The 12377-nt window shown below is 55.6% G+C and overlaps 1 protein-coding gene across 3 annotated transcripts in view; it reads left to right on the top strand.

Annotated features, from left to right (window-relative positions):
- LOC105694860 (protein pangolin, isoforms A/H/I/S) overlaps positions 1-12377 on the top strand; it is a 124724-nt gene continuing 112347 nt past the window's right edge. For 2 of the 3 annotated variants that reach the window (XM_023434109.1, XM_012415947.2), the window contains exons 1-2: positions 1-160; positions 258-336. In XM_023434109.1, coding sequence (XP_023289877.1) covers positions 8-160; positions 258-336 — 232 coding nt within the window. In that variant the 5' untranslated portion in view covers positions 1-7. The remainder of the gene's footprint in view (positions 161-257; positions 337-12377) is intronic. The other variant, XM_023434110.1, reaches the window with a different exon arrangement.

Below are 12377 nucleotides of genomic sequence, written 5' to 3'. Positions count from 1 at the left end.
CGCAATAATGCCGCACGTGAGCAGCAGCGGCGGCGGTGACGATCTCTGCAGCGAGGACGAGGTCAAGGTCTTCAAGGATGAGGGCGAGGGCGAGGACGAGAAACGCTCCGAGAACCTCACCGAGGAGAAGAGCTCGCTCATCGACCTCACGGAGTCCGAGGTGCGCGGCCCCCCTCCTCTACCCTTGACCCCGACCACCGCCGGCGACGGGACCGATCTGGATTACGACATTCCTTGGGTTATTGTGTGTGTTGCAGGAAAAGGGCGCGCTCGCCGCTGGGAGCTACGCCGCCGCCGGCAAGACCTCCGCGAGGTCCGACCTCAGCCCCGTCTTCGGTGAGTCCGACCGCCGTTATCGGGACCCCGCGAGCCCCGACGGAACTCGAGACGACGATACCCCTTATCTCGACCTGGGCCCGATTCTCCCCGGCGCCGTTATCGCCGGAGGAATGCTCCCGAGACTCCTCTCGGAACGCGCCGGGTCTGAGCGATTTTTACTGCCCGCCCGTCTTCCCCATTTTCATTATTTTCACTATTTTCACTATTTTCACTATTTTCACTTTTCGCTCGTTTCCCTACTTTGACTACCTTCGCGCAGGACCTCGAGTTCCGTCGCGTCGTCGCTTTGTCCTATCCTAGGTATACCTCGCTGTAAGCTCCCGCCCGTTGCTAGAAAAATCTAGAAAAGTAAGCAGGAACGGCGGTTCTCTAGACGCCTTCGGCGCCCGCCGCTCCGGTCCCGCCGACTCGCGTCCGTCGCTCCAGACCCGCCGTCGGCCCGGAACATGTGTTCGACGGCTGAATCGTTCTTGGCCTTCGGAAACGGTTTAACGTGCATATACCCGCGATGTTTCTTTTAATTTTTTTTTTTTTACAACCGTCTCTACTTTTTAACGGTTCCTGGGGGGATGGGAAAAAATCCGTTTACAATGTGACGCGATTTTCCGCCACGATATCAACGATGTAGCGCGACTAACGCATCGGTATGCGTGTATTTAATTTCGCTCCATGAAACGAGGGTGGTCTATTGTCGGTGGCTTGTTAGAAATTCGCTAATTGTTTAGAAACCGGTAAACCGTCCTCTTCGGACGCCGCGCGGGGAAGACTCGAATCAAATCTCGGTGGGGGTTGGACCTTATCCTGTTATCGGTCGAGTTAGGAATTTTTCACGTTTCTTGCCCACCTTTTTTTCTTTTGGACTTACCTGCGAAAGAGTCGACGCCTTATCGTCGCGGCGAGTTTCCCTAGAGTTGAGTCATCCGAAGGGACGAATTGCACCTTCCCCAGGTAGGGTCCGCTCCTTGCCAGGTCCTGTAAGGATCCTCGACGTTGCTCGACCTGCCCAGGCGGATCGAGTGGACGTCTCGTCGCGCGACCGTTGTCTTTGGAAAGACGAGGAAGGCGCGTATTTCGATCGTCATTTTTTTTTTTTTGGAGGATGATGGCTCGTAGTTAAAAATGCCGTCCAGGGGCCTTCGGGGAACGTTTCTCGTCATCTTGTGGACGGTCGGGAAATCGTCGACCAGGGCGAATCGACGCGCGAATGGAACCTCTATCTACGGCGGAACGGCGCGAAAGAGAAGGAGACCCGACCGGACGTCGACGTCCGGTAAGGTCTCTTCCGCCCTTCCAATAATACACAACCTCCGTACACGGAAATCCGCCAAGTGTGGGAGGCGGAGAGACACCTCCAAGTTTTTGGACGCGTCTCGGGCCGCGAGATGGATTTCCCGAGCCGAGGAACGAGCCTTGGTTCGCGGGGACAATTTTCATCGGCGCCGATTAGCCCAGGGTAAAGTGCGCACGTGGAGGTCGTTCTCGATATTCGGACCTCCTCGAGGCGAGAAGCGCGGCGTAAGTCATGGAGGAGCACCGGGGAGAGACGTTCCGAAATTCCCGAGTCAAGTTCGACCCGGGTCTTGCCAAGTCGCCTCCCTCGTCCCCTCCGGGAAGCGTCCTCGAGGAGTTATTTTCGAGGAAGGAGGAATCGTCGCGAGGAGTGCCTTCGATGTGGGCGGGCAACGTTTTCCCGGTGACTGTTCGAGTATACCAAAACAAATCATTTTTTTTCTTTTTTTTTTTTCGTCTCATTCGTCGGATCCTTGTCGGCCTATCTGACGAAATCTCCGATCCTCGAACATCCTGGACGAGCGCTTTGATTACTGCGCCGAATCTCTTAGTCCGACAATTTTGTATCCTTCCTCGTCTAAATACATTGTAACGAGCTTTCGGGATCAGGGATGCTGCGCAGAGGGCGACTCAATGTTGCCGACTTAGTTTACATGGTCGCTCGTCGGTTCTCATTCCGAGGCCTCGTTTACGAGACACCGTCGCAGACCTTGGAGGATCGATTATTTCAACTCGGAGCCGATTACCTAACGCGAGTTCCGCGAAAAGTCCTCGCCGGTATCCATCGAGAGGGATCTCTCCTATCCCTCTCTCTCCCTCGGCACTTTACGTCCTCTTCCAGGAGTTAATTTTTCTTTTTTTTTTTTTTTTTTTCGCGCCTTGCGCCGGACCGTGCGATCTCTCCGGGGGCCCCATCGGAATTTCAAATGGGGCCCTATCGGCTCAGGGCTTCGAGGGTTCACGCGTGAGAAAACCCCCAGGTACCTCCTTACACGTTTCACGTCTCGCGGAGGAGCCGGAGTTTACGCGGAAGTCGGGCCTGGACGGGGAAAACGTCGCGGGGAACCTTTACGCGTTTTTCCACTTCTGGGATTGTCGCTGGAACCGAAAATTAAAACCTTTCGCCAGGTCCGACACGGTGCCGGGGTGGTAGTCTAGGAGGTGCGACATAGATTTTTTTTTAATTTTTTTTTTTTCCGGTACTTTTTAACGGAAACTTTAACGACGGTAGAGCAAACCCGAAAAAAATTGTTAAGCGCTCTTTCATATAGGAGCAGCTTGTAGAATAATCTTTTATTTATTTATTTTTTTTAATTTTTTCTTGCGGGTTGAATACAATTTTTAAGGTTAGGGGTGGATTTTAAATTCGATTTTAACCTCGGTGGTAATTTTCGTTCTACTTTTCGATCTTAGTTCCCGCCTCAGGGGAGGGTAAAAATGCGAGAATTTCGGGATTAACGGATCTCTTCCTATGGGAAAAAGAAAGTCAAGGGACGCGATCGGCGGTTTTAGTGAACTTCGACGCCCGAGACAAATTACGGTCGTTAGCGGCGCGGACAATAGCGGCCGGTCTCTCTGGCCGGCTGCTTAGTTTAATAAACCCTGTCACTGACAAATCGATGACACGCCGTCACGCGGCCGTCACTGCCGCTGCCAAAATATTTCGACGGGATTTACGGGCGCTCTTCTACGCGGACGCGTCGATGGCGCCCCGACGCCGCTCCCTAGGAAAGGCAAACGTCAGTAAAGTGTCGCGTATGAGTGAATTAATTAATTTCATTTATTTATCCACTATCTATCCGCGATAGTGACTGCCCCGGGAGGAACCTTCCGCGATTCTTCGAGTCCTCTCCCCAAACATTTCATTTACCGGCCACTGGCGTTCCGTGTTTTTTATTCTCCCTCTCTATTCTTTTTTTTTTTCCTTTTTCGCCCGGTCGAAAAGCCCCCTGCGGATCCTGCGGCTAAGTCCATAAACGAGGGGAACACTCGGCCAGGGTAAACGGGGAAGGTCAAAAACGCGTCCCCGGGTTTTCGGGCTTTTCCGAGAGGCGCTCGACGCGAACGAGATTTCGAAGGGACCACGGGAGGACCACTCGGCGCGACTTGTTGACTCGGAACCCGCGATTTATTTATTACTCGGCCGGAGGAAATAGAAAAAAATAAAAATAAAAAAAAAAACGAAAACTACGAAAAAAAAATAAAATAGGATGGCGGGGGTTTCGCCACGGCGAGGAGGCGATCGATGCGCCAAGCGGAGAGGTCGGCGAACATTTGCACGTTCGCGCTACGCACATGGCGAACCATGGCGAACCAAGGGGACTATCCAGAGACCCGATTCTCGAGTTCGCAGGAACTTTCGCCCGCGAAATCGACAATTTCGTGTAAGACTTTCAAGCGTCGATCAATTATGCCAGATCAATTTCGCAGCGATGCGAAATTTCCTATGCGACAAAGTATTCCTATGAACTCGAGAATAGAGGCCCAGGAACCCCATCAGTCCATCGAGCGGTATAAAAAAAAAGAAAAAGAACCCGTGGAATTCCGGAGACCCAATTTCTCGAGAACACCTCGAATTCCGCCGATCGCGTCACCGGCCAAAAATCGCGACTCGTCGCCTTTTCCTTTCCCCCCTCTTTTTTTTTTTTTTATCTTCCCTCTCCCAATCTCTTTCTCTCCGGCCCCGCGAATCGGCCGGTTCTTTATCGGCCGGCGTTGTAGCACACCTTGTTTGCCCGCCGCACACATAAGGAGGGGGGGAGCGCTAATTTATTCGCCATTCTCACGTTCATCGGCCGATCGCGGGTGCTCCCCGGCGAAGGCCGCGTAGTGTGTTACCCGAGGGAGAGAGAGGGAGAGAGAGATCGCCACTCGAGGCCGAAGGGCGTGCGAACGCGAATCGGTCTCTGCCCATCGAGTGGAGGCGCCAATTCGAGATCTCGTTGTATCCGAGCCCCCCCATAGACGGATTCAACTGGCATTGACTCGACAATGTCTCGGACTAGTTCGAGGGAGATCGCATGCACTTCTTGGGCGTTCTTGAGTTGCACGCGAGGGTTTATCTCACGATGTGACACGGCGACGGCGAATCGAGGTCGTATCGAGCTCGTTCATCCTTCATTGTTTATTGAATGGCGATAGGAGCTTGATAAGGGGCACCTAGGTATGAGAATGTAAACGCGAGTCGTGGAACGTTCGGCTGGAAATGGGGACGACATTTAAGCCATCGGGAGGATGCACTTTTATTTGTCATACGGGGTGGACGATCGGCGTAGGGGGGGAATTAATTAAAATCACCCGGGATAATCGAGGGGGAATTTCGGGGCTGAATTTGGTCCGGTTTATTTTCGTTACTTCGGGACGTCTCTCGTGGCTGTTTGAACTTGGTGAAATTTTGAAAGGGAACTCGAGGTGTACCCCTTCCGGGGTGAGTCAACGGGAATCTTTTCACCGGGGGTATAGTACTAATAACAACGAGAAGTAGTACATCGCGCCTCAAACAGGATATGTCGCGGTGCACTCGATGTCGCTGTTAATCTTAACCTTTACAGCCGCTCCGCCGACACGGTATCGCCCGGCCTTATCTTTTCGCGTTAATTATTCAAGGAGCACGGCTTCTGGCTGCGGGGGGGGGGGGAGGTGAAAAAGTATATCCCCGTAAATCATAGCTCAATGGCAACCGGTTGTAAACGAGACCGCGTGTCGGACACGGCAAGAGTTATCCCCGCGAAAACGAGGCTCGAGGCGTGCCCGGTGAAATGCCTCCTGAGAATTTTCGAGGAAACGAGAAGGTGGACACGACCGGGATATCAACTTTTCATCCCCCTCGAGGGATTTGAAATTGGCGCCCGTCCGGGCGGAGCGCCGATCAGCTGATCGAGGCTCGTTAGTGGCCGGAGACGGAACGGTGCGGATCCCGTCGTTGCCGGACGTTCGATCCGCGATCGGCCGTCCGGAAGGTGACGGGACTCCCGACGCGGTCTCCCATAATTTGGCAACATCGCGTGCGGCGCCGACGAAGCACTAACGATGCATCGGCATATAATAGCAGGAAATGCAAAGTGGAACGCGTTCCCTCCTGCGTGCCCGAGACGATGGCCCGAGCGAGATGGAGAGAGAGAGAGAGGGGGGGGGGGCTGTAGGGGAGGGTCGAGGGTTAGAGGGAGACGGGACGAGGCGGAGGAAGGATTTTTTTGGGAAAATCTTGAATCCCGAGTCTCTTCGTATCGGCGGGGGGAACGGGGGACGACCGGCGTCGATAACAAGGACATATAAAATCCGGGGAGCGAGCGTCCCGGCGCCACGGCCGGTGGAAGCGATAAAAATTGACGAGTCCGGGGACGTAGGATGGCGGCCATTAGCATGAGCGGGGCCGCGCGAATGAATCCTTGATTTTAATCGGCGATTTAAATAAATTCGAGCCGACCTTCGCCGACGAAGCCCGAATCCGTCGTTAGAAAGTGGACCGGGTAGAACGGAAAAAGGTTTTGCGAATTTTTTTTTTTTCTTTGGGAGGGGGAAGGAAAAAAAAATTGGAAATCCCTTGCGCGCAGGTCCTTTCTCGGCGTCGCCTCGCTCCGTCTCTCCGGCGCGGCGGTAACGTATGGGCGCGCTCGCAACGAGGGCCAATGATATCTCGTTGTGCGAAGTAATTGACGAGTTCGCGTGTAGGCGGCGGTCGGGCGCCTAGATAGCCGCGAGGCGCGGCGTATCGAGAACCGGGACGGAACCGAGCCGAAACTCGAACCTCGCCGGACGGAGAGGAGGCGAGGCGGCGAGGAGGCCGAGAGAGCGAGAGGGGAGTACCCGAGGCACGCATCACCCTGAACTTGTCCGAATACCTTCCCTCCGAACCTCGGGGTAGCCGCTCTCGCCGATGCACATGGCACCCAAGCGAGTTCTCTCGCTGCCTCTCTCTCTCTCTCCCTCTCCCTCGTTCTCTCTCTTCGCTCCCTTCGTCCCTTGCGCGCCCCCTCCGCTTGCCCCGTCTCCTCGCGCCGTCTCCCGGCCGCGACCGCCCTCTCTCTCGCTCCGCCCGCCCGCCCCTATGCGCGGTCTCTCTCCCTCCCGGGCCGCGGACCCTCCTCGATCCCGGCTCTCGGTCCCTGTCGGCGTCTCTCGACGCCTCCGTGCTTCTCGCTCGCTCTACCGGCCCGCCGCCTCGCTCCGTCCTCCTCTCTCTTCCTTACCTCGTCTCTCCGGGCTAACCCACCCATTTCTTGCGCTTAGCCGCGCGTACCGGGTGTCCCCCGAAACCTCGCACACTTTGTGCCCTCCCCCCCTCTGTCGAATCTCCATCCCAGGGTCCTGGTGACGGTTTCCCATCGGTGCATCTCGCTTCCATCTGGTCCGTCTACCTGTAACTTTCGAAAAACCCCCTAGTTCCTCGACCTTCCATGGCCGGTCTCGATTTCTCCGCGTCACCCATAAATTCGGTCTCGCGCGTATCTATCACCGAGTTATCCATATCTTGCGACCCGACCATGGGCCCGGAAAAGGGTCGACGCGAGTGCCCCCGGGATGGGCCCGGGCCCCGCCGCGCTCTCGGGACACCCGGTAGAGGGAGACACGGACACGGTGACTACGGTCGGCATTGTACACCTACCCCGGGCCCGACTCTACCTACCTACCTACCCACCTACCTACCTACCTACCTACCTGCTCGCTAACGAGCCTACCTGCTGCACTTCTTACATTCGGAAAGGTTACCCAGGGCCCCCTCCCCTCGGGTACCTGGGCCCTGCCCCTGCCCCTGCCCCGCGCTGCAGGGCCCGCTCTCGCGGTGGTGTTGCACCTTCCTTTATAACTGGTTAAACAAATTTCCTCGTAAAACGTTTTTCCGAGAATCCCCACGGATCGGGGGGGGGGGGTCGGGGGCACCGGGGAAAGGGAAGAGATTATCGTTTTTCCAGGGACGGAATGCACCTGATTCGCAGGGGGGAGGTTGCTTTTTTTGCCCCTCTTCCTTTTCTACCGACCCTCCCGATGCATCTGCGGGGGTAAAAACGATGCTCCCCTCCCCCCCGGTCCTTTTTGCGGGCCCCTTTTCGTGATCGCGAGGGGCCCAGCACGCGACTCCCTGGGCCCCGTCTTGGGCATCCTCGAAATCCATGTAGGTTAACCCGTGTAAGTATACGTACGTACGCATGCGCGGATATTTTTTTACGCGCTCGGCGATGTTCAACGGGGGGACGGGGAGACTCGTTCGTGCCTTATGGCCGGGGCACGCCTAAAATGCGTGCAAATGGAATTCTCACCTCGGATAACGCGGCGGGGCCTCGAATTAATCAGGATCGCCGGGGCAACCGGTAACGAGGCGGCGGAGTTAACGATAATGCGCCGCCGCCGCGTTACACGGGGTACAAGGGGGCCGCGACGTGTAACCGGTGGGGCCCCGTTGCCTCGATGGGTCGCCGCCGTTACATGACATTGGGGGGAGTCGTAATTAATGCGCGTATTAATTTCGGCGCGAATCGAGGTAGGACGGAATCTCCGACGGCCGAGTCCAACGTGGACGTCGAGGCGCCGAGGCGAGATGACTCCTCTCGGGCGATACACCTACCCGATATATATCCCCCCTCTTGGTGCGACACTAACGAACGCCGCTGTACATCTGGACAGGCCGATTAAAGAAGAAAGGAGGGCCCCTCCTAGTATACGCGATAAATCTGCAAACGGGTACCTCGTTATTGGTCCAACGGCCCCGACCGAGACCTGGGGGATCCGGGTTAAGTGTGTTAGTTAACGCCTCGACTCGCGTTAGACCTTTCGAGCGAGATTTTGGAGTTCTCGACGCAGAAGGAAGTCCGTGGAGAATTTTATTACGTACATTTTTTTCGGGGGGATTTTGAAGGGTTTGTCGGTGGAGGAATGTCAGGGGCGACGAGTTCCTTGGGGAGGATTTATCGGGGCTGATCGGCATCCGCCTCGAGGATTCGATGTCCTCGGTCGACGCGGACGCAACGATCGCGGCGGACCGACTCGCGCCAGCCGCGAGGCACGGGCGCATGCGCGGGCGCGCCCGGCACACGTGACTTCCCGCGACCCGTCACGTGACGCCGCGCGCCACGTGGCTCGGTCATTGAGTGCGCGGCCCTCGCCAGCGACGGATCGGGCGAGTCTCCTTGCCCGGGAAATCGAGCCCAGGTGGGGCCTGATTATCTCGCGATACCTCGGAAGGACCAGGGAAGGGGGCGGGGGGGGGGGACCTTGGAGAACAGTCTCAACTCTCTCTCTCTTTCTCCGCTGCACTTGTCGCGAGTACGCCAGCGAGACACGTGGCGGTCTCGCGCGCGTCGCGTCACGCGACGTCGCGCCGCGGTCCGGGTCTCGTCCATTGAGCCGGGGCCCTCCTCGTGCATGACAGATCGCCCCGATGCACGCGCGACAAATCTGTCCCTCCTCGTCTAGAGCGAAGTCTGCCGACTCGACGGCGAGGAACGATCGGATAAGAGATCGTTTTCTCCCTCCTCGGCACACCTTGCCTCGGTTGGAGGAGGTCCAGGAAACTAGTTTCTTGATTTCGATGTTTTTTTTTTTCTTTCCATAGTTTTTCAATTCTTCTTCTTTTTTTTTTTATCATTTCGTTTTTTCTTAATCAAGTCTCGATGTCGAACATTAGCGGCCATTCGCATGATCGATTTGGATTTCAGCGTACATCCGAGTCGATCGCCTCGAACCATTTCGCGTGCGCGTCGCCGCTCTCCGATTTCCGATTTGATGCGCGGAATCCGCGCCGCGGGTCGTGGACGGGATCTGTATCGGGGGCGATGCACTCCCGCGTCGTGGAGTCTTTTTTCCCCGGAGATGCCTCGCCGCACCCCCGAGGTCCACCTAGAATCCAAGAAACGTGCAATCCGCGCGGAATTGCCGGCAATCTGGGCCGCTCGCGACCGGTCGTTTGCTCTCCGTGGGGATTTGAAAAAGTCCGAAAGTTTTTCTTTTCTTTTCTTTTTTTTTTTTTGTTTTCATCCCCAAGGTAGAAAAATCTTTGCATCGACCGAGGCCTCCTGACTTTGGGATGGGAAAATCGAGGGTTGAATTTTCGAGGGTCCTCCGTTGACGCCTTCTGGGTAACTCGCGGAAATTCAGTTCCGCAGTCTATTCCGAGGAAGGGTCGCCGGTGAGGTCGATTCGGCCCTCTGGAGAGGGTCTTCCCTCCATTCCGGACACGGGCTCGGAGGTTTCCTTATCGTCACCCGGGAAATTCGACGCGCCACCTGCGAGAGATTTATTCCCGACTCGTTGCACTCGATAAACCGGCGGGAAACGCGTGGCTCGTGTATACGCGACTTTTCTCCCCCCCCTTTTCCCCCCACGTCGTACTCTTTTTCGCCCGACCAAATCGACGCTCCGAGTCGAAACGGAGCCGTAATGCCCCGCACTGCATTCAGGCCCTGTCGGAGCCCCGAGCGATAAAATCTTGTTAAGAAATCGCGCGCGTTCGATCTGGATTCTAATGCCGTGGACTGTGGTACGAGCGCGATGCGTGACACTTTAGCCAAATCGGCGAGACCCTGAAATGGGCCTTAAGGCCCTTTTCCGAGCCTCTCTCTCTCTCTCTCTCTCTCTCTCTCCGAGATAACGTAGATGAAAAAAATTTCTCGCGGTCCTGAGAGGAACTCTCGCAGTCGATCGTCGATTCTAGCGCGGTCCCCGGGCGGCCTCGTCGGGCCCGACGTCGGGCCCCCAAACGGACCGTGGCGGCCCCAGCGTGTGGAGGCTTTCGAAAGCCGGACTAGCTGCTCTAAACAAAGAGCTTTATGGCCATATTTATAGTTGTCGTAAAACACTACGCAGATTGCTAACCTCTCGGCGAGCGCGCAGACGGCGGAGCCGTGCCCGCCCGTTTCCTCGCGCTCGCGACCTATCCCCCTCTGCGTCGTACCCTCGCGGCCCGGCATCGCCCTCTCTCTCTCCATCCTCCGGATACGCGTCTCTCCGTCTCTCCTTGCGAGACGGGCCCCAATTTTGCCCTCCACTCCTCTCCCCCCCGATACTCTCCGAATCCGTCTAACGTATTCCCAACTAAAATCTAAATGACGTACCGAAAGATGAATTAAAAAAATATATATATATTACTGTTATCTTATCTTTATCATTTACTTTTCGGTATATCATTTAGATTTTAATTCACTCTTTCGCAGCCTCCACCCCAGTTTCGACCGTTCGTCCCCAGATTTACGGAGTGCTCACCGTCGTCGGGGTCAACTCCACCCGTTAAGGGGAACACGCGACGGAGGGCATAAATCCCCCCTCCCCCGTGCCGTTATATCGTTAGGCGAAGCGATTTCTGGAATATCGCGAGCGGCTAATGGGTCTTAACGCTAGTTGCGCGAACGGAGGCGATCGATGCCTCGCGAGGAGCCTTCTCTAGTCCCCTCTCTCTTCCTCTTGGGTAGCGGCGAATGGTTCCCTCTCGCTCTTCGGGTCCACTTCGCGCTCCTTATAAGGGGGCCCGCGGTCCCTCGCCGGAAGCTGGCCGTCGGAATTAAACGAGCGAGATGGGGGCAGGAGGAGACAGGGAAATTCACGGTTCCGCGACGGATCCGCACAGGGTCGGGCGGAGAAACGGGAATCGCGGGTCTCCCGCGGAGAAGAAAGTCCAGCGGCGGGGGAAGGGGGAGATAGAGAGAGAGGGAGCGGTGCACTCGATCAATCGGTCCCGGCCGGTGAGTTAACTAGGGCTAAATAAGGTAGCCACCCGGTCTCCGTAAATAATTGTATCTCGTAAAGCGACTAGGTTACCGAGGATTTATATGGGCGTAGCCGTCGGGCCCCGACACTTGCTCCGACCGGCGACCGAGAGCCGCGCCACTCGGCCTAACCCTAACCTAACCTAACCTAGGCGAGCCCTTTGTCCACGATACCAATGCCCATGACCGACTGCGTGACGTCACTCGCGGGTTGTCCCTCTCCTCAAATTGTTCTTTTTGATAACGCCTCCGTACCCTGAGAAAAGCAAAAAGAGGACTCATCGATCCGTTGGGATATTCCTTTGTATTGTGCCTAAGAAATATCTTTTTAGCTCGAATAATATCACTGAGAATGATAATTAGCATTATTTGAATCAACCAAGTATTTCTTTGGAACCGAAGAAATAGTCCTTTGGTCCAGTGAATCTTCTTTTTCTCAGCCTACGGAAGCTCGGGCCCGGCTATTCGAGATGTACCTCGATAGCGAAATCGATATTAATTTACTTGAGTCAGATGGAAGTGATTTTTTTTTTTTTTTTTATATGAGCGTTCAAAGCGGGAGAGGGGCTTGTTCTCGATTTTTCCCTCTCTCTCTCTTTCCCTCGCTATTAATATTTTTTTCATTTGTTCCCTCTCAACTAAACACCTATCTCGCTTCCTCTCGCGCGGTCCAGATAGCGGTCTCTCGTTTTTCCCCGATCGGGGACGATTTATCGGACGTCGGCTGACGAGTGGATCTCTCCGCGAGGGTGGGGACGACAGGTGCGCCAATTTTCGTCTCCGCAGGTGAGATCGCTCGGGGTTGTTTCGATTGGGCGGGTATTTCGCTAGGAAGGACGGCTTTAAGTCATTAGTCGCGAGGGAAATGAGTCTCTCCTCGGTTCTCCCTTGTTTACCCGTCTCTCACTCTCTCTCTCTCATCCTCTTCCTTCTCTTCCTCCTCCGGTCTCGACGCAACGATCGGCGAGCGGAGTAACGACGAGATGAGTGCGCTACTCAACCTCTCACGAGAGGTCGCGATCCGGATCGTCCCTCTTCCCTCTCTCTCCGTCT

This window comes from Orussus abietinus, unplaced genomic scaffold (assembly GCF_000612105.2).
Source record: "Orussus abietinus isolate OABI.00-Male unplaced genomic scaffold, Oabi_2.0 scaffold27, whole genome shotgun sequence".
Classification (NCBI taxonomy): Eukaryota; Metazoa; Arthropoda; class Insecta; order Hymenoptera; family Orussidae; genus Orussus; species Orussus abietinus.
The sequence above is the reverse complement of the archived record's forward strand: the minus strand, read 5'-3'. Positions and strand labels throughout refer to the sequence as shown.